Source organism: Eretmochelys imbricata, chromosome 1 (assembly GCF_965152235.1).
Source record: "Eretmochelys imbricata isolate rEreImb1 chromosome 1, rEreImb1.hap1, whole genome shotgun sequence".
In the NCBI taxonomy this organism is placed as follows: Eukaryota; Metazoa; Chordata; order Testudines; family Cheloniidae; genus Eretmochelys; species Eretmochelys imbricata.
The window spans coordinates 166,649,571-166,667,126 of NC_135572.1; the positions used below are offsets into that span (position 1 = coordinate 166,649,571).

Sequence of the window (17,556 nt, forward strand, 5' to 3'; positions counted from 1 at the left end):
GTAACCTATTGTTTAAATCAGCCCCTGTACCAGATGACTGGAGGATAGCTTATGTAATGCCAATTTTTAAAAAAGGCTCCAGAGGTAATCCTGGCAGTTACATGTCAGTAAGCCTAACTTCAGTACCAAGTAAATTGGTGGAAACTTTGGTAAAGAACAGAAATATCAGACACCTAAATGAACACGATATGTTGGGAAAAGTCAACATGGCTTTTGTAAATGGAAATCGTGCCTCACCAATCTATTAAAATTCTTTGAGGGTGTCAAAAAGCGTGTGGATAAGGACAATCCAGTGGATTTAGTATACTTGAACTTTCGGAAAGCCTTTGACAAGGTCTCTCATCTAAGGCTCTTAAGCAAAGTAAGCAATCCTGGGATAAAAAGGAAGGTCCTCTCATGGATCTGTAACTGGTTAAAAGATAGGAAACAAAGGGTAGGAATAAATAGTCAACTTTCACAGTGCAGAGAGGTAAATAGCGGGGTCCCCCAAGACTCTGTATTGGGACAAGTGCTGTTCAATATATTTATAAATGATCCTGAAAAACAGGTAAACGGTGAGGTAGCAAAGTTTCCAGATGGTACAAAATTACTCAAGATAGTTAGGTCCAAAGCAGACTGTGAAAAATTACAAAGGAAGCTCACTATAACCAGGGTGACTGGGCCAACAAAATGGTAGATGGAATTCAGTATAGATAAATACAAAGTAATGCACATTGAAAAACATAATCCCAACTATACATATAAAATGATGAGGTCTAAATTAGCTGTTACCACTAAAGAAAGAGATCTTGGAGTCGTTTTGGATAGTACTCTGAAAACATCCGCTCAATGTGCAGCAGCAGTCAAAAAAGAACAGAATGTTGGGAATCATTAGGAAGGAGATAAGACTGCAAATATCAAAATTCCACTACATAAATCTATGGTACACCCACAACTTTGAATACTGTGTGTAATTTTGGTCACCCCATCTGAAAAAAAAGATATACTAGAGTTGGAAAAGGTACAGAGAAGCGCATCCATATGAGCTTCCATATGAGGAGAGATTAAAAAGACTGGAACAGTTCAACTTAGAAAAGAGACGACAAAGGGGGGATATGATAAGAGGTCTATAAAATCATGGTGTGGAGAAAGCGAATAAGGAAGTGTTATTTACCCCTTCACATAACACAAGAACCAGGGGTCACCCAATGAAATGAATTGGCAGCAGGTTTAAAACAAACAAAAGAAAATACTTCTTCACACAAGACACATTCAACCTTTTGGAACTCATTGCCAGGGGATGTTGTGAGGGCCAAAAATATAACTGGTTTCAGAAAAGAATTAGACGCATTCACGGGGGAATAGATCCATCAGGGCTAATAGGCAGGATGGTCAGGGACGCAACCCCATGCTCTGCGTGTCGCTACCCTCTGACTACCGGAAGTTGGGATTGGATGACAGGGATGGATCACCTGATAATTGTTCTGTTCATTCCCTCTGAAGCATCTGATACTGGCCACTGTTGGAAGACAGGATACTGGGCTAGATGGACTATTGGTCTGACATATTATGACCATTCTTATGTTCTTATGAAAATGGCTATGTATACATAAGTATTCCTAAATAAATTTGATTTCAGAACTTCAGGTATAAAATAGATGAATTGGAAGATAATTCTGGATATTCATATATGTGTGAACATACTGTGTGTCATACTCGTTTTCAAATTTCCCCTGTTACTTCCACAAGAGATTCTTGAGTGAGAGTTAAAGTTAACATGTATCTGCTTGCAAGAAAGCACATGTTCCAGAAAAGTAAAACTACAGACTTTTGGTGAGTCTTACAAAACAGGATAAATGTTGTACACAGTACATAAGTTAACAACTCGTATTTTTATTGTATTGAGCCATAGATATACGTAGCACTTAAATACATTTGAGGGGGGAGGATGAGGAAACATTTCTGTGGCAATTTTGATTTTTTTTATTTTATTTTTTTTAAATGGCAGCTGTTTGAAACTTTTCCTGGATTTGGAATGTTAGAATAAATAATGGGGGAATGGATTATTGAACAGGTGGGAGGTGGCTAAAGGCATATTAAAATTGCATTGGCTGTGCAATTCATCACATGGCTATAATTTATACATGCACACACAACTTTTGTGTGTGTGTGTGTTTACAGATCTATTATTCACATTTATCTCTAAATGTATATTTTAAGGTAGAACATTGTAGAACATAAATCCTTTCACTCAATTTCTCAAGTTTAGATAGGTATAAGAAAGAGTGTTTATGGTGCATCAATCAAGCTGTCAAAATTCAGTTTTGCTCTCATTTGGTAATCTGTAGTTTAAGATGAACCATTCTGGTTTTAGTTTAAAATAATGACAATTTTAGAAAGCAGCTAATACATGTTGCACTTTCTGCATATTATTATATGGTTCGCTTGTATCATATGTCATTGCCAAGTATTTTTCTGTACAATGACAGAATCCTGTCTATCCTAGCTCCAGCTTAAACTGTGAAAAAACTAGTGTCACTCAATGAGCATTGCAAATTATTATTTTATTCATATGTAACTAGTAAATAAAATTGTCATGCCGTCTTTCATTTCTCATCCTGGCCATACATTCATCCCATTCTTTCTACCTTACTCGTCCCTTCTCTACTTCCCACGCACAGCTTCATGCCTTCTGCCTTGCTGCTCCATACACTTGGAATAGACATCCTCTGTATCTTCCTTCCAATCCTTCATAAAGCCCGTTCTTCAAGCAATTCCTCCTTTCTTCCATCATGGTCCAATCCTGTGACACCTCTCCTTGAACTGTTGTCCTGTGTCTCATGTTGTTTCTTTCATCTTATTTAGAGTGTGAGTTGTTTGGATCTGATCTATATTTATAATGCATGGTGTAGGTGGTACTACATACTGTAAAAAATATTGCAGCACATGGTATACAATAAATATCGTTCATAGATCCATGCAACACATACACTGACACGAGTTAAGGATCGCTTTCATGTCCTCTCTAATTATAAATTGAGGTACTGGTATGCATGTAAGTTGAATCCTTAACATAATTTTAAACATAGACACCTTATGTGATAGTTTTGCCCATAATAATGTTGGTTTTTTAACCTTTTATCTCAGGCACTTTACCTCTTCAGGGTCTGTGGCACTCCTCCTTGTGCCCCTGTATGCTTTGAAGACTCCTAGTGGGACTCTAAACTTTCCCACAGTGTAATTATGTCTCGCATCTTTATTAGGAGTAGGCTAGAACTCAAGGGGTTTTTTTTGTCTTCAGCTTTTAGATATTTGCAAATGAATAATGCTTTTGCCTGGTGGTTCAAGCTATGATTGTCATTGAGTACCTTATAATAATAATTTAATAAATAAAATTAGCTTTCAAATCTTTGGAGTTCAGGGTTCAGTTAGCATATTTTGTAGTGTCTTACATATTTATGATTTAGAAACACATCAAGTAATATCTTACAGAATATGAAGAAAGTTAATGATTGTGACTTGTCACCATTGTATAATATTTTTTTCCATTAGCAATACCAAGTTCTGTACAGAGAATATTTCTGTTTAACAGTATAAAGGGCTAAAAGTTGTCTTTGTCAGTTGAAAAACTATTGTTAAGATGGAGTTAAGTTTGAGGGTATGTACCAGTAATGTACAGTGAATACATTACAGGGACGTTGCCATTATCCCAAAAACAAATATTATAAAACCAGGAAATTCAGAGTTAAGGTTTATCTTAAAAGAAATACAAACACATTAAGGTATGGAGAAGCACAGTTTTATATACCCACACAACCTTTACTCCACCCTGTGATGATGTCATGAAATAACCAGACAGTTAAGATCAGTGCATAATGTTTGTACTCCTAGATTAGGTTAAATAGATTTCAAAGACCCATTCCATTTTTTAACTTTTTCCCCTTCTGGTGTGTCTATGGGGCAGAGTTAAGGTTGTCTGGATGCATTAGGATATGGCAATCATTTTGAAAATAGGTAATTCTTTGTGGAATTCTGTTTAAAACAAAAAACAAAATTCTGCATGCTTTACTGAAGAAATTTTCAGTAATGAAGAAAAATGGCAAAAAAGACCATTAAAAAATAACCAAAAAACTTTGACATAGGGTGCTGAATTTCTGAAAGGAACACTTTTTTAAAATTTTCACTCAAACTAATTAACAGATTTACTTTAAGTCTCAGAAAATTCATTCAGTACTCAAGAGTAAGTGCTGTAATTTGGAGAGGACATACTGAATTCTTCATATATAACCAAGTGGCTACACTTTTAAGAGAAAACTTAACTCAGCCTTAACTATAGACTAGGGACTGGCACTTCCATAATTTGGCTGTATCCGCTGTTGCTGTGCTAGGATACTAGCGCTCTCAATGCTATTTCCAGAGTGTTGGGACTGCTGCTATGCTAATAGGCTCACACTGGGGGCAAATATATAATGAAGGAATTTTGGGGGCAGCCAGTCTGGTAACTGGAAGAGAGAAAGATGGGGAGAGTAATTTTAACACTAGACAAAATATGTTTTTAAAATGTTAGGAAACAAACTTAAACAAGCTTAAAGAAACCCCAAAAACCCTCTTCTTAAGGACTAGTGGAAAGTGGACATTGACTAATGTGGCACCAGGATACTGTCCTTAATCAAAATGGTAATTTATGTTTGTTGTGAAAAATAAACCCACAAATTTCAACATTCTATCAGTAATAATTAAAGTGGTGGTGTTCCTTGGAAACAGGGCTGTGAAGGAAATGTGAGAGACTAGAAGAATTTCAGTCATAAGGCTCTTTTTAAGACAGTCAAAACAAATGTCAAATGGTATTTTCCTCCACACTGCTATAAAAAAAAATCAAGAGGTGCACAAACTACAATAAAAGTGAAAAGTGATACTTTAACCCAAAAGACCGATTTTTTTAAGAGCTTTTTCACCACTGTTAAAATAGAAATCCTGGTGTAACCTTAATTATTAACATCAAGGGTAGCATTAGTGGTGGAGTTGGAGTCGTCTGATCCAGGGGTTCCCAGTATATGGTTCCCCACATTATGATCTTTTAATTTTCAGTGTTTTAAAATCCATGTGTCTATTGGTATGCCACCACAGAGTCAGGGGTGTACTTGCTGTACATTTGGAGTTATTTAGTCCAAAGATTTCTCAAATTCAACCTCCCACAGGGAGCTGATTTTAATTCAGATTGCTCTAAAACTCACATGCACAGTGAGATTGTTTTGAAAACTTGTATTCCACACTAGGAGTGGAGGTAAACATTGGGAGAAGGGGGAGGAGAACACAAGTAAATGAACAAGTCAGTTCACACCTCTGCAGAGTGCAGAGTCCCTTCCTCCTGCACTAGCCCCTGAAGTTGAGTATGGAGTCTGGGGCTTTCCTCCACTTCTCCTTTCTGCCTCCAAATGGTAGATGTGTTCACAGCCCATCAGTTACTGCCTTCCTCGCTCCCTTGCTGAAGGCGAGGAGGGGATAGGGGAAGAACAGAATTGGTAGCTGCATGGCACTCAGGTGTTCCCAGAAAGCCTTCTTTTGCTCCCCAATCATGCCCTCCTCTCTACCACACCTTTCTCAAAAAACTAAGGGAAATTCACTTCCTTAACACAGAATTATGGTTGGTAGCAGTGCCCTGTCCCCTTCCAGAATACTGAGTGCACCTATACTTAAACCTCTGAAAACCAGGAAATACAGAATTAAGTTACACACCAGTCCCACCCACAACGTTAACAATGCCCACTTTCAGTGAGTCTCCAACCTGCTCCTCGCAGACTTTTGTAGCTTCTGTCCTTCCAGATGCTATGGAACACTCTGGGAATACAGCATATGGGTACAGAGGAGAAACCATCAGTGTGTGTCTTCACTAAGGCAAAAGTTGCATTTAACGCAGTCTTAGTGAAGACTAGCTGGCTCTGCCTGTCCTCCACTTGACCACTGACATCTACTAATGAAAGGGACTATATAAGAGCTAGGTGGTGGTAATATAATATTTACTCTGCACAAATCACTCTACAGGTCCCAGATGTAATCATCCCTTGATCCATATCCTAAGGATTACCTCTGGAACATCACCTGCACTTGGGTCTGTCTTGTAGTGCAGTGTTGTGTGCCACCAGACTACTATTTTCACAATCCAAATAACTCAGAAGAGAAACAAGAGTTCCTCATGCCTTTGGGCACAGCCACACCTCTCCTCATATTTTAGTGTGAACTGTGGGAATCTACTACAAAATATAGCTGCCCCTAATACAGCGAAGGGCAGTTGGTGTGCATACAAATGAATGAAATAATACAGTTTTGAAGAACACCCTATACCTGGTAAAATATCACATGTACTTTAGTCATCTACATAGAGAAATTGACTGGCAGAACTAACCCCCTGTGTGGACACTTTATTCCAGAGTAAAAGTGACTTTATTACGGTATAATTACTCCCACATAACTATAGCAGCATAATATAATTAAGATATTTTGGAAGAGTGCAAGGCGCTGCCAGTCAACTTTAATTGTGCCTTAACAAAATTTTTAGGCCGTGAATATAGCAGAAATTTAAATTCTCTTTTAACAAAAATGTTAAACTGAAGCCATGTAATATTTCTAAACATTAACTGAATTGTTGAGTTATTACCAATTAGTGTGACTTTCTTGTGCTGCTGCAAGTGGTAAGAGTGCAGTATGGTTAGGCCATTTAAAAGTTCCTTAAATATGAAAACTCTTTTGTATGTTATGTCCTGTACGTTTCTGCATTTTTTCAGTCTGCTGCTTATCCTTATGCAATATACAGCTTCTCTTCTTTCTCTGAAAAGGTCTTGGAGCTCCTCCCAGTCCTGGGGTAGCAAGGAGAGAAATGGAAGGTAACATAATGATTTTTGCGTGGTAGAAATGAATCTTTAAATTAATATATGAATGACATTAGTGTCCTCACTGCTTAAAGACATTCTTGCTGTTTAAGTCCATCAATTTGTTGTGTAACTCCTAAACTTTTATCCTTCTATAGTATATTTTTCCAGACGGTCTTCTATTTAATTACTTGCATTTGTTGGTTGCTTGCAACTTTGTTGTGAGTCAAAATTCACTTATGAAAGATTAAGTGAAAAAATTAAACCGTGGTACTGAAAACTTTCAAGATTTAATCTCAGAATTGTTTAAAATAATTCAGAAGGGTGTGTGTATGTGTGTGGGGGTGGATTAAGGTGAACTCTTTTAAATAGGTGCTTATATGTATCTGTTCTAGGCAGAAGACTTAGGAATAAAGAATATTTTATCTGACTAAAGCAGGGCTCTAGCAAGTTTGTTTTTTTTTCTTTTAAACAAAGAACTGAATGTCATATGAACTTTCAAGGTAGTAATTTCCACTAAAATATTTTAGCACACTGAAAATAAGTATTGCCGCAGTGGGAGGGGCTAACTACCCTGAGTACATGCCCGTTGTCTCGAATGGGACCCTACTCAGGACAGCTAGCCCCTCCCCTGCTTGTGCCGTCATGGCTACGCTCAATCTTTAGCTTGCTAGCTTAATTAGAGTTAGCATGGGCATGTCTACTCAAACTGGAAGTTATACCTTCCAGCTCTAATGTCGACATACCTGAAGGCCGTGTCAACACAAGAAAGCTTACAGCGGCATAGCTGTACCGCGGCAGCTGTGCTGCTGTAAGATCTCCTGTGTAGCCGCTCTGTGCTGATGGGAGAGAGCTTCCGGTCCACATAATTAAACCACCCCCAACAGTGGCGGTAGCATGTCTCCCAACAACGTAGTGCTGTCCACACTGGCGCTTCTGTCAGTGTAACTTACGAAGTTCAGAGGGTTATTTTTCCCCAAACCCCTGAGCAGCATCTGTTGGTACAACTTAAGTGCTAGTGTAGACATAGCCTTTGAGAGCAGAATTTATCTGCCAATTAGAGCAAATTTAACCAATTAAGAGCTGTCTGTTTTGAGATTAGACAAACCCATTATTGGGAATCCTTCAAGTTACCACAGCTGACATTCTAACTGGGACCTTCATGATTAATAGGCAGTAGATCTGTCACTAGTAAGCCTCTCTCCCTTCCAGAATTCAGATGTAGGGGTGGGTGGGTGTCAACTGGAAGTAAATATTTTTTTTTAACATATTTTGCACTTCATAGTTTAAGTACGGCATTCAAGGCTGATAATCAGAATCATCATTCAAATGTTGACCTCATTGTCAAAATGTTGTGTCCAATAAGAGGAGGAGGTTAGATCCAGGAATCTGTACATAAGTTCTTTAATTCACTGAACAATGTACAGCTACAGACAGACTTTGAGACCATGTTTTTGAATCAGATACTGTTCCTGAAACTCATCCTTTTTGAAGACATAGCTGCCAGAGTTGCTGCATAATATGTTAACAGTACAGCAACTTCCCTCTAACAGAGGCAGTCTTAACCCTAATATCAATAACATAGGCAATATCTGCAAAAAGAGATCTCACACACACAGGTTTTTTCATCACTAATGCAATCCTATTGTTCCCATTTCTGTTACAACATACCATTATTGCATAATATCAGTTTGCATCTGATCTGTCAATGAAAATCTCTTTTGTGACTGATTTTTCTTCATGCTTCAAAGTTCAAAAAAGCCCTGGAACACAAAGAAAAGATAATTTAGGTAATACAGATAACTGTTTGTTTTGCATTAATTATATTACAGAAAATTTCAACTTAGAAATATGTCCTAAATCAATGGTCTCTAATGGCTTTGTTACAGTTCGTAGTCAACCTCCACCTTCAGCTGGATTCACAAGCACAGGAACTGTTGGATATAGTGCAGCCAGACCGGTAGGCATTCAAACTTTAAAGAATTTTCCTTTTGAAGTTTTTACACTGTATTAGTTAGTTGAGAGGTTTTCTTATGAATGGTGGTATGGACGAGAGATATGTAAAATTGAGTCGATATCTTACAAGTTGTGTGAGGAGACAAAATCTTAAATCATATTCCTACTGTGTTCAGACTGTAAATACACCAATAAAGATTTTGAGCTGACTGTGTATTGCCTTGGACCTTATATAGTAAATTACACATGCAAAGTATATGTAAAACTCTATCAAATAAGAGTGATTGCATTTTATGGCCACTTTTAAATAATGACACAATGTGTGAAGCAGAATCAGACACTTTATAGTTATTTTGTATGTTTTATACTCTTGTTTAAAATGAGATGGTTTGGAAGGATAGGATTTATCAGGGCTTATGTGCATTCTGAAGTCTACAATTAATTGATGTATAATGGTTGTTGTACCTTGATTTTAATCAATCTTAACACTTTGCCTGGGATCTTTGTATTACTGTGAGGGCCTTGGTTGAATGAACAGTAGCCTTTTGTTCCTCTTTGTGCAGTGTTAGTGTGACCAAATTGAAATACTGCATACAGTTTTCAGTAGTTCAGTTACTTCTCTACAAGTAAGAAATAAAAAAAAAATAGAGAGAGGGTCAAGAAAAGCGCAATAAATATGATCAAAATTGGATGGAATGACCTATGAGCAGGAAAGCTTGAGAGCTAGTAGTCAAAGGACTAAACTTGCTAACCAAAGGCTGATGTGAAAAATTGTTGTTGGAGCAACAACTGACATTCAAGGGTGAAGCTCAGCCCATAGCTGGTGGTAGGTTTCAGATAAATTTGAAGCAACCCGCATCTCTGGCTCCTAGAAGGGAAAATGAATACTTGCAAATTCTTCATTTCTTCACACCTGCCCCAGAAGCCACCTAACTGTGAGAGGGACTTGACTGCTCTGTCCCATTCACCAGCAGTGAGTTGGCAAATACTTTTTCCAAGAGTTGCCTATGGGGAAAAATTAAAAGGCTTTAGATATTGTGGCAAAGTCAGACTGCACAGCGGTAAGAGTGGTGGAATCCGTACTAGAATGGTAAAAGCTCTTTTCTCCATGAGCTGAAAAGAGGCTACCTCAGGTCAACTAGGGATGCCTGAGTCCAGTTAAGGCCTGCCTGTGACCTTTAAAAACCCTTCTTCTGGTGAGAAAGACGTGAAGAGATGAGACACGATCTGCAGCAGGGAGAAAAGGCTTCTCCTGGGTGTAAAGCGTCTCTCCTCCCAGCAAGCAAGCTAGCTAACTGCCTGTTTGGGGAAGAACTGGCACTAGCATCACAAGGCAACATCCCAGAGAGGGGGCAGGAAAAGGTATTCCCTTGTTCTAGTGTGAATTTTTCTTTGGTTTGGCTGAAGAGTACTACTCCCATGGCCTACTCTGAAGCCTACCTTGTAAATATTGGGGGGGGAATACCCAAGTGAAGAATAAAACCTCTCCTTCGTGAAACTGATTTACTCCAGGTCCTTCCACCACAACCACCGCACCCTGACAAAGGGGGAAGATGCTGAGCCCAACAAGGCAAAGGAGATGCCTTGCCACAACATATACATTTTGTTAAAAAGACTGCTAAGAGGTGATAGCTGTCTACAAATATTGGAAATAATTGTTTAAAGCTTTGCTGATGCGTCTCACAATGCTTTGCAAAATATCCTAGGAAGAACCTATATAGTATTTACTGGGTTGCGGAAGGCTTGTATTTATTAGGACATTTGCATGAAAAATGGGAGCTCTGTTGCTTAGGAGATCTCTGCTCCTTCTGTTTGTTCCTCACTGCAATCACAACAATAGCAGTTTCAGAGGAAAATAAACTGCAGTAGCATATTCTAGATAGAATATTTTTGTGTGCGTTTGAGGCATTAAGTGTCCATCAGTTTGTGAAAGAAAGAAGTTACGGAATGAACTTGTTAAAGGGAATTTAGGCTAGATATAAAGAAATATTTTTGAAAATAAAAATCACTTAGGCTATATTTTGGTCTTCTATAGGAAGTTGTAGGGAATTCCACCAAAAGAGCCGTTTACAAAATGCTTGGAGATAAAAGGGGGTTAAGATGTTTTTTTCTGTATCGGTGTCTGCCAATACATTCTATTTCCTAGTGAACTGATGAGGAGGGAGGCAGATCCAGACCAATCACTTTTTGGCTTTGGAGTTAAGCTCTGTCTCCTTAGATTCTTGGATACTTACAGCACTTTATCTAAACAAAACGAAAGGCAGCAAAATTGAAAATGTACTTACATGTCTAAATTGACTCCTTGGGCTTTCGCTGTCTATTAGAGAATGTTGTCTCCCTTCTCTAAGGTACCTCAGCAGTGCTCCTCCTTGGATAGGCCCCCAAAATGACTGACAAGACAGAGGCCAAGGCTAACAGTCCTGAGAAATTGCTTAGGGCATGTCTGCATGGTAGGACAATGCACGCTGTGGGAGTGTGACTTCTAAAGCACTCTCACATTTTATGCATTAATTGGTCCACATAGACTACTGGTGCGCACTAGGGAATTTTTAGGTAGTATTCTTTGAAACAGCACTATGTTAAAGAGCGCTAGAGAACTATTAGTGCATACCTGCGGAGTTTACATGGAACAATTAAGGTTTAATATGTTAATGCACTTTAGAAATCACACCCCTGTAGTGCACATTACCCTACTGTGTAGACATGACCTTAGCCTGCATAGATCTCCTCTTAAGAGGTACTGAAGGGAATTTTTGCCTTTGCTGCAAATAACTCCAAAGTTTTCTTCCATTATCAATACAGCACAAGAACTCAATAGCCTACCACCAAGTCAGCACTTAGGTTAGATCCCCATGTCCTAGGCAGGAGATAATCAGTTCTGAGATCTCTTCAATCCACATAGATTCATAGATACTTAAGTTTAATCTTAAAGCCAGATAGATCTTTTGCCCCCACTGCTTCCCTTGGAAGGCCATTCCAAAACTACACTCCTCTGATGGTTAGAAACCTTTGTCTAATTTCAAGTCTAAACTTCCCAATGACCAGTTTATATCCATTTGTTCTTGTGTCCACATTGGTACTGAGCTTAAATAATTCCTCTCCCTCTCCGGTATTTATCCCTCTGATCTATTTATAGAGAGCAATCATATCTCCCCTCAACCTTCTTTTAGTTAGGCTAAACAAGCCAAGCTCTTTGAGTCTCCTTTCATAAGACAGGTTTTCCATTCCTCGGATCGTCCTAGTAGCCCTTCTCTGTACCTGTTCCAGTTTGAATTCATCCTTCTTAAACGTGGGAGACCAGAACTGCACACAGTATTCCAGGTGAGGTCTCACCTCCTTATCTCTACTGGAAATACCTCTCCTGATGCATCCCAAGACCGCATTAGCTTTTTTCACGGCCATATCACATTGGCGGCTCATAGTCATCCTATGATCAACCAATACTCCAAGGTCCTTCTCCTCCTCCATTACTTCTAATTGATGCATCCTCAGCTTATAACTAAAATTCTTGTTATTAATCCGTAAATGCATAACCTTACACTTCTCACTATTAAATATCATCCTATTACTATTACTCCAGATTACACGGTAATCCAGATCTTCGTGTATGATATCCCGGTCCTTCTCTAAATTGACAATGCCTCCCAGCTTTGTATCATCCACAGACTTTATTAGCACACTCCCACTTTTTGTGCCGAGGTCAGTAATAAAAAGATTAAATAAGATTGGTCCCAAAACTGATCCTTGAGGAACTCCACTGGTAACCTCCCTCCAGCCTGACAGTTCACCTTTCAGTAGGACCTGTTGTAGTCTCCCCTTTAACCAATTCCTTATCCACCTTTCAGTTTTCATATTGATCCCCATCTTTTCCAATTTAACTAATAATTCCTCATGTGGCATGGTATCAAACGCCTTACTGAAATCTAGGTAAATTAGATCCACTGCGTTTCCTTTGTCTAAAAAATCTGTTACTTTCTCAAAGGAGGAGATCAGGTTGGTTTGGCACGATCTACCTTTTGTAAAACCATGTTGTATTTTGTCCCATTTACCATTGACTTCAATGTCCTTAACTACTTTCTCCTTCAAAATTTTTTCCAAGACCTTGCATACTACAGATCTCAAACTAACAGGCCTGTAGTTACCTGGATCACGTTTTTTCCCTTTCTTAAAAATAGGAACTATGTTAGCAATTCTCCAATCATACGGTACAACTCCTGAGTTTACAGATTCATTAAAAATTCTTGCTAATGGGCTTGCAATTTCGGGTGCCAATTCCTTTAATATTCTTGGATGAAGATTATCTGGGCCCCCTCATTTAGTCCCATTAAGCTGTTAGAGTTTCGCTTCTACCTCAGATATGGTAATATCTACCTCCATATCCTCATTCCCATTTGTCATGCTACCATTATCCCGAAGATCCTCATTAGCCTTATTAAAGACTGAGGCAAAGTATTTGTTTAGATATTGGGCCATGCCTAGATTATCCTTAACCTCCACTCCATCCTCAGTGTTTAGCGGTCCCAGTTCTTCTTTCTTTGTTTTCTTCTTATTTATATAGCTATAGAACCTTTTACTATTGGTTTTAATTCCCTTTGCAAGGTCCAACTCTACTTGATTTTTAGCCTGTCTCACTTTATCCCTACATGTTCTGACCTCAATAAGGTAGCTTTCCTTGCTGATCCCTCCCATCTTCCACTCCCTGTATGCTTTCTGCTTTTTCTTAATCACCTCTCTGAGATGTTTGCTCATCCAGCTTGGTCTACAACTCCTGCCTATGAATTTTTTCCCCTTTCTCGGGATGCAGGCTTCCGATAGCTTCTGCAGCTTTGATTTAAAGTAATCCCAGGCCTCCTCTACCTTTAGATCCATAAGTTCTTCAGTCCAATCCACTTTCCTAACTAATTTCCTTAATTTTTGAAAGTCAGCCCTTTTAAAATCAAAAACCCTAGTTGCAGATTTATTTTTGTTAATCCTTCCCTTCAGTTTGAACTGAATTAGCTCATGATCACTTGAACCAAGATTGTCCCCTACAAGCATTTCTTCTATGAGGTCCTCGCTACTCACCAAAACCGAATCTAAAATGGCATCCCCTCTAGTCGGTTCAGCAACTACTTGATGAAGGCTTCCATCAGCTTTCGCATCTAGGAAAATCTGGCCTAGCTACTGACCAGAAGGAAGATGTGTTGGGGAGAAACCATTGAGGCAAAGTCCTTGCTAATCATAAAGTTGAATCTGAGTCATCTATCCTCCACAAAACCAGAAATGTAGATACCTCATTGTGGATGCCCTTCATACCACATTAGCTAGTGAGAAAGCAAAGACCCTGCCAAGAGAAAGCAGAGGTTATTTTCAATCTTCAGTTGTTGTTTTTCCTGGACAACTACTACTGAAACAACCTTCCTGCTGCCCCAGACCTGACTAGTGCAAGGATCTTGAGGTAATTTTTCAACAATCTGGCCTTCATTGTTCCATCAGAAGTGTTAAACTGGCTGTTTCCATTTCTGAGGAAACAGAAACAATTTGAGCCATGGGAGAGATCTTTTCCTGTCCCTTTTCTGGCGCTGACATGAGACTATTGCCATTACTAACCAAAAAGGGATACTCCAAAGAAGTTGTTAAAACTGGCTGGCACCCAGCAAAGATTCCACCAATAGTTCCTATTCCAGGAAATGGAATAAATCAGATCAAAATTTAACATTTTGTACCACTTTTTCAAAAAGAATTAAATTTGGGGCTAAAGGCCAATTCCTGGAAGGTCCACATCTTGGCAATTGCTGGCATAATTCAGTAAAACAAACCAAATCTCATCCCTTCCTATCTGTATGTGAAGGATTTCTTAAAGACCACCATCTGAACTTCAGTCCAAAACTAGTTGGTTCTTAGAGCCCTAACCCATTAATCATTCAAATCTCAGAGCTCAATTTCCTTATTTTCCTTGATTTACACGGCCTTTCTGGCAGCAGTTATTTCTGCTATAAGACTTACAGAATTAGAGACCGCCACAGTGTCCTATTATTGCTTATTTCACGAATACTGTGTGGTGTTAAGGACGGCTTCAGCCTTTATTTCTATTCTGTTTTGATTCAGAGGAGCCTATATAGGTTTCCTAAGGAAAACAACTTCTTTTATAGATCTTAGAATATCATCCTAAATATCCAGTTCCTAAACATCCAAAGGAAAAGAAGTGGGCATGTTTCTTGGGATGAGTTTTATTCTAACAAAACTTGTTTCTAAAAACTACCTTGGGTTTTTTGGGTGTGGGTTTTGGGTTTTTGTTGTTGTTTTGTTTTTTTGCCACTTGGCAGTCAAAAGGAAGAAAACTATACGTGTTTTTGATTTTTTGATGCTTGGTGGCTTAAAGCATTTAAAAGTCAGATGGACTTAACCCAGGTATACTGGACCAGGGCCATTAAACATTGTCTTCTAAATCTAGTAAATGTATTAGGCTAGATCAAGGGTGATATCTTCTTCTTCTTTTTTTAAAGACACAGTTTGTATGAGGAATTATGTGTATAAGTTTTTCCAGAAACGTCCCTGGGACATTCTCACTGTTGTTAAATCTCACAGGAGGATTGGCAACCATGGATAAACTGGGGACAGATTTGCTTTACATGATCATTCGTTTTCTTCTGGTATCCATTCTTGGTAGCATGACTCACACCACATGCAGTTTATAGGCATGTGTGTTCTTTCAAATTAAATTCCTCTTTGGAATAGTTTCATATTTCTCCTTTAATGCTCTGCTCTACAAGTTCATCAAAAAAGGATATCCAATAGCCTACATATTTACTGGCACTCTTTGGTTAGGCAGAATGTCCCCATCCTTCCTGGAGACACTGTACCTACATGTAAGATTTGCAAAAATGGGTTCTAAAGAATAAATCCCATGTCAAGCATAACATTTTCTGCACTGCACATCACAGGTCTTCGGGGCATGGAATGCATTATTACTGGGGTTTGTAAAGGGCTTGGTAAACTTTTATAGTGCTGTATAAATGGTTTACAATGATTGCTTGTTAGGTCTTTTCTATCCCAGAGTATCTCTGATTCCGGAAAATGGTGATTCTTCATTTCCCATCCTGCAGTACTCCTTTGCTTCTGTTTAGAAATGACCTCTGAGTGGTTTTCAACTCCACCAAATTTTTATTAGCAATTTACCAATTCTGACAAAACTACTACTACTTTCAGAATGACATGAACATATATTTCTTGAGACAGAAGAACAAAGGTTTTAAGCCACCTATGTGACTCCCACTTCTCTGGGTAAAAGACTGTCTTTTTGTTACGTGTTTGTACAGTTCTGAGAACAGTAGAGCTTCTGGTCTATGACTGGGGGCCCTTGGCATGGCTGCAATACAAAAAAAATAATCAGTCATTCAGCAGGAGATCATGTTAGTTCCAGAAGTATAGCTAAAGTATTTTATTTTTACCAATTATTATTTCAGACTGTTCCACCCCGAGCTGGAGTTATTAGTGCACCACAAAGCCATGTCCGTCCGTCTGTGGGGAGGCCAACACTTGAAACCCAAACCAAGCCAGCTGAACCGCCAAGAGGTAATGCTATACTTTAGAAGAAAAGGAAATGTAATCTACTGTTTAATGGCAAATCTAGGTTGGCTGCCTTATTTACCCTATCCAAACATGTCCCACCCTTACCTTTGATTTGCTTCCAACTGAAAAAGCCATCAGTTTTCTGTGAAGCAAGACGATTCTTTCATGTAATAATGTATGGCCATTCCTCATAATTAAGGCTGTGAGTTTGTCACGAAGGTCACGGATTATGTGACTTTCCATGACCTCCATGATTTCTGCAGTAGCCAGTGCGCCTGGCTCAAAGGCAACTCAGGCAGCCCCTGCGCCAGTCACACCGGCCGCTGCTGGAGCAGTCTTGGGCCCCGGTGTCCCCCTTCCCCGGAAGCAGAGTTGTGGGGGAAGGGGCATGGGACAAGGTGAGGCGGGCTCTGGGCAGCACTTACCTGGGGGGCTCTCTGGAAGCGGTGACATCCCCTCACTCAGCTCCATCCTAGATGAAGGCATGGCCAGGCAACTCCATGCACTGCCTCCGCCCAGAGCACTGGCTTCACAGCTCCTGTTGGCCGGGAACCAGGGCCAATGGGAGCTGCGGGAGCAGTGCCTGCAGGTGGAAGCAGTGTGCAGAGCTTCCTGGCCATGCCTTCGCCTAGGACGGAGCTGAGCAAGGGAAATGTCACCACTTCTGGGGTGTAGGAGTCCCAGGTTGCGCGCCACCCTCCCCCAGCACCCGTGGGGCCCCCAGGAAGGCCGTTGTCCACCACCCCCACCCCCACCCCAATTTTTAATCATGGGTATTTTTAGTAAATGTCATGGACAGGTCACAGGGGCTGTGAATTTTTGTTCACTGTCCATGACTTTTACTAAAAATATCCATGACTAAAACTTAGCCTTACTCATAATGCATGGAATAATCTAAGTCAGCAGCTAATGCCTTAAACTGCACTTAGAAATAAACTAGCAGCCAGTGTAGATCATGGTGCCTCAAGTGTAATGTGCTTTTAGAGGGAAAATACTTAAGAAGTGTGCTGCCTCATTTTGCCCTGGAAATAGTACTACCTCCTACCTTAGATGTATTTCACAAGTAACTTTTAATGTGCCAAGAGGAATATGTAACACATTGTGTGTTGTGGTAGCATGGTGCTCCTGATGGCTGCACCACTAGTGTTATCTTGGGATATTCAAAAGCACCTAAGTGATTTAGGAGCACACGACCAATTGACTT

The 17,556-nt window shown here is 39.5% G+C and overlaps 1 protein-coding gene across 8 annotated transcripts in view; it reads left to right on the forward strand.

The window, feature by feature from the left end:
• Positions 1-17,556, forward strand: part of SYNJ1 (synaptojanin 1) — a 105,956-nt gene that overhangs the window by 73,677 nt on the left and 14,723 nt on the right. For 4 of the 8 annotated variants that reach the window (XM_077819263.1, XM_077819286.1, XM_077819269.1 and 1 more), the window contains 4 exons: positions 6,813-6,860; positions 8,597-8,635; positions 8,735-8,805; positions 16,247-16,355. In XM_077819263.1, the coding sequence (XP_077675389.1) occupies positions 6,813-6,860; positions 8,597-8,635; positions 8,735-8,805; positions 16,247-16,355 (267 nt within the window). The remainder of the gene's footprint in view (positions 1-6,812; positions 6,861-8,596; positions 8,636-8,734; positions 8,806-16,246; positions 16,356-17,556) is intronic. The other 4 variants (XM_077819277.1, XM_077819296.1, XM_077819304.1 and 1 more) reach the window with 2 other exon arrangements.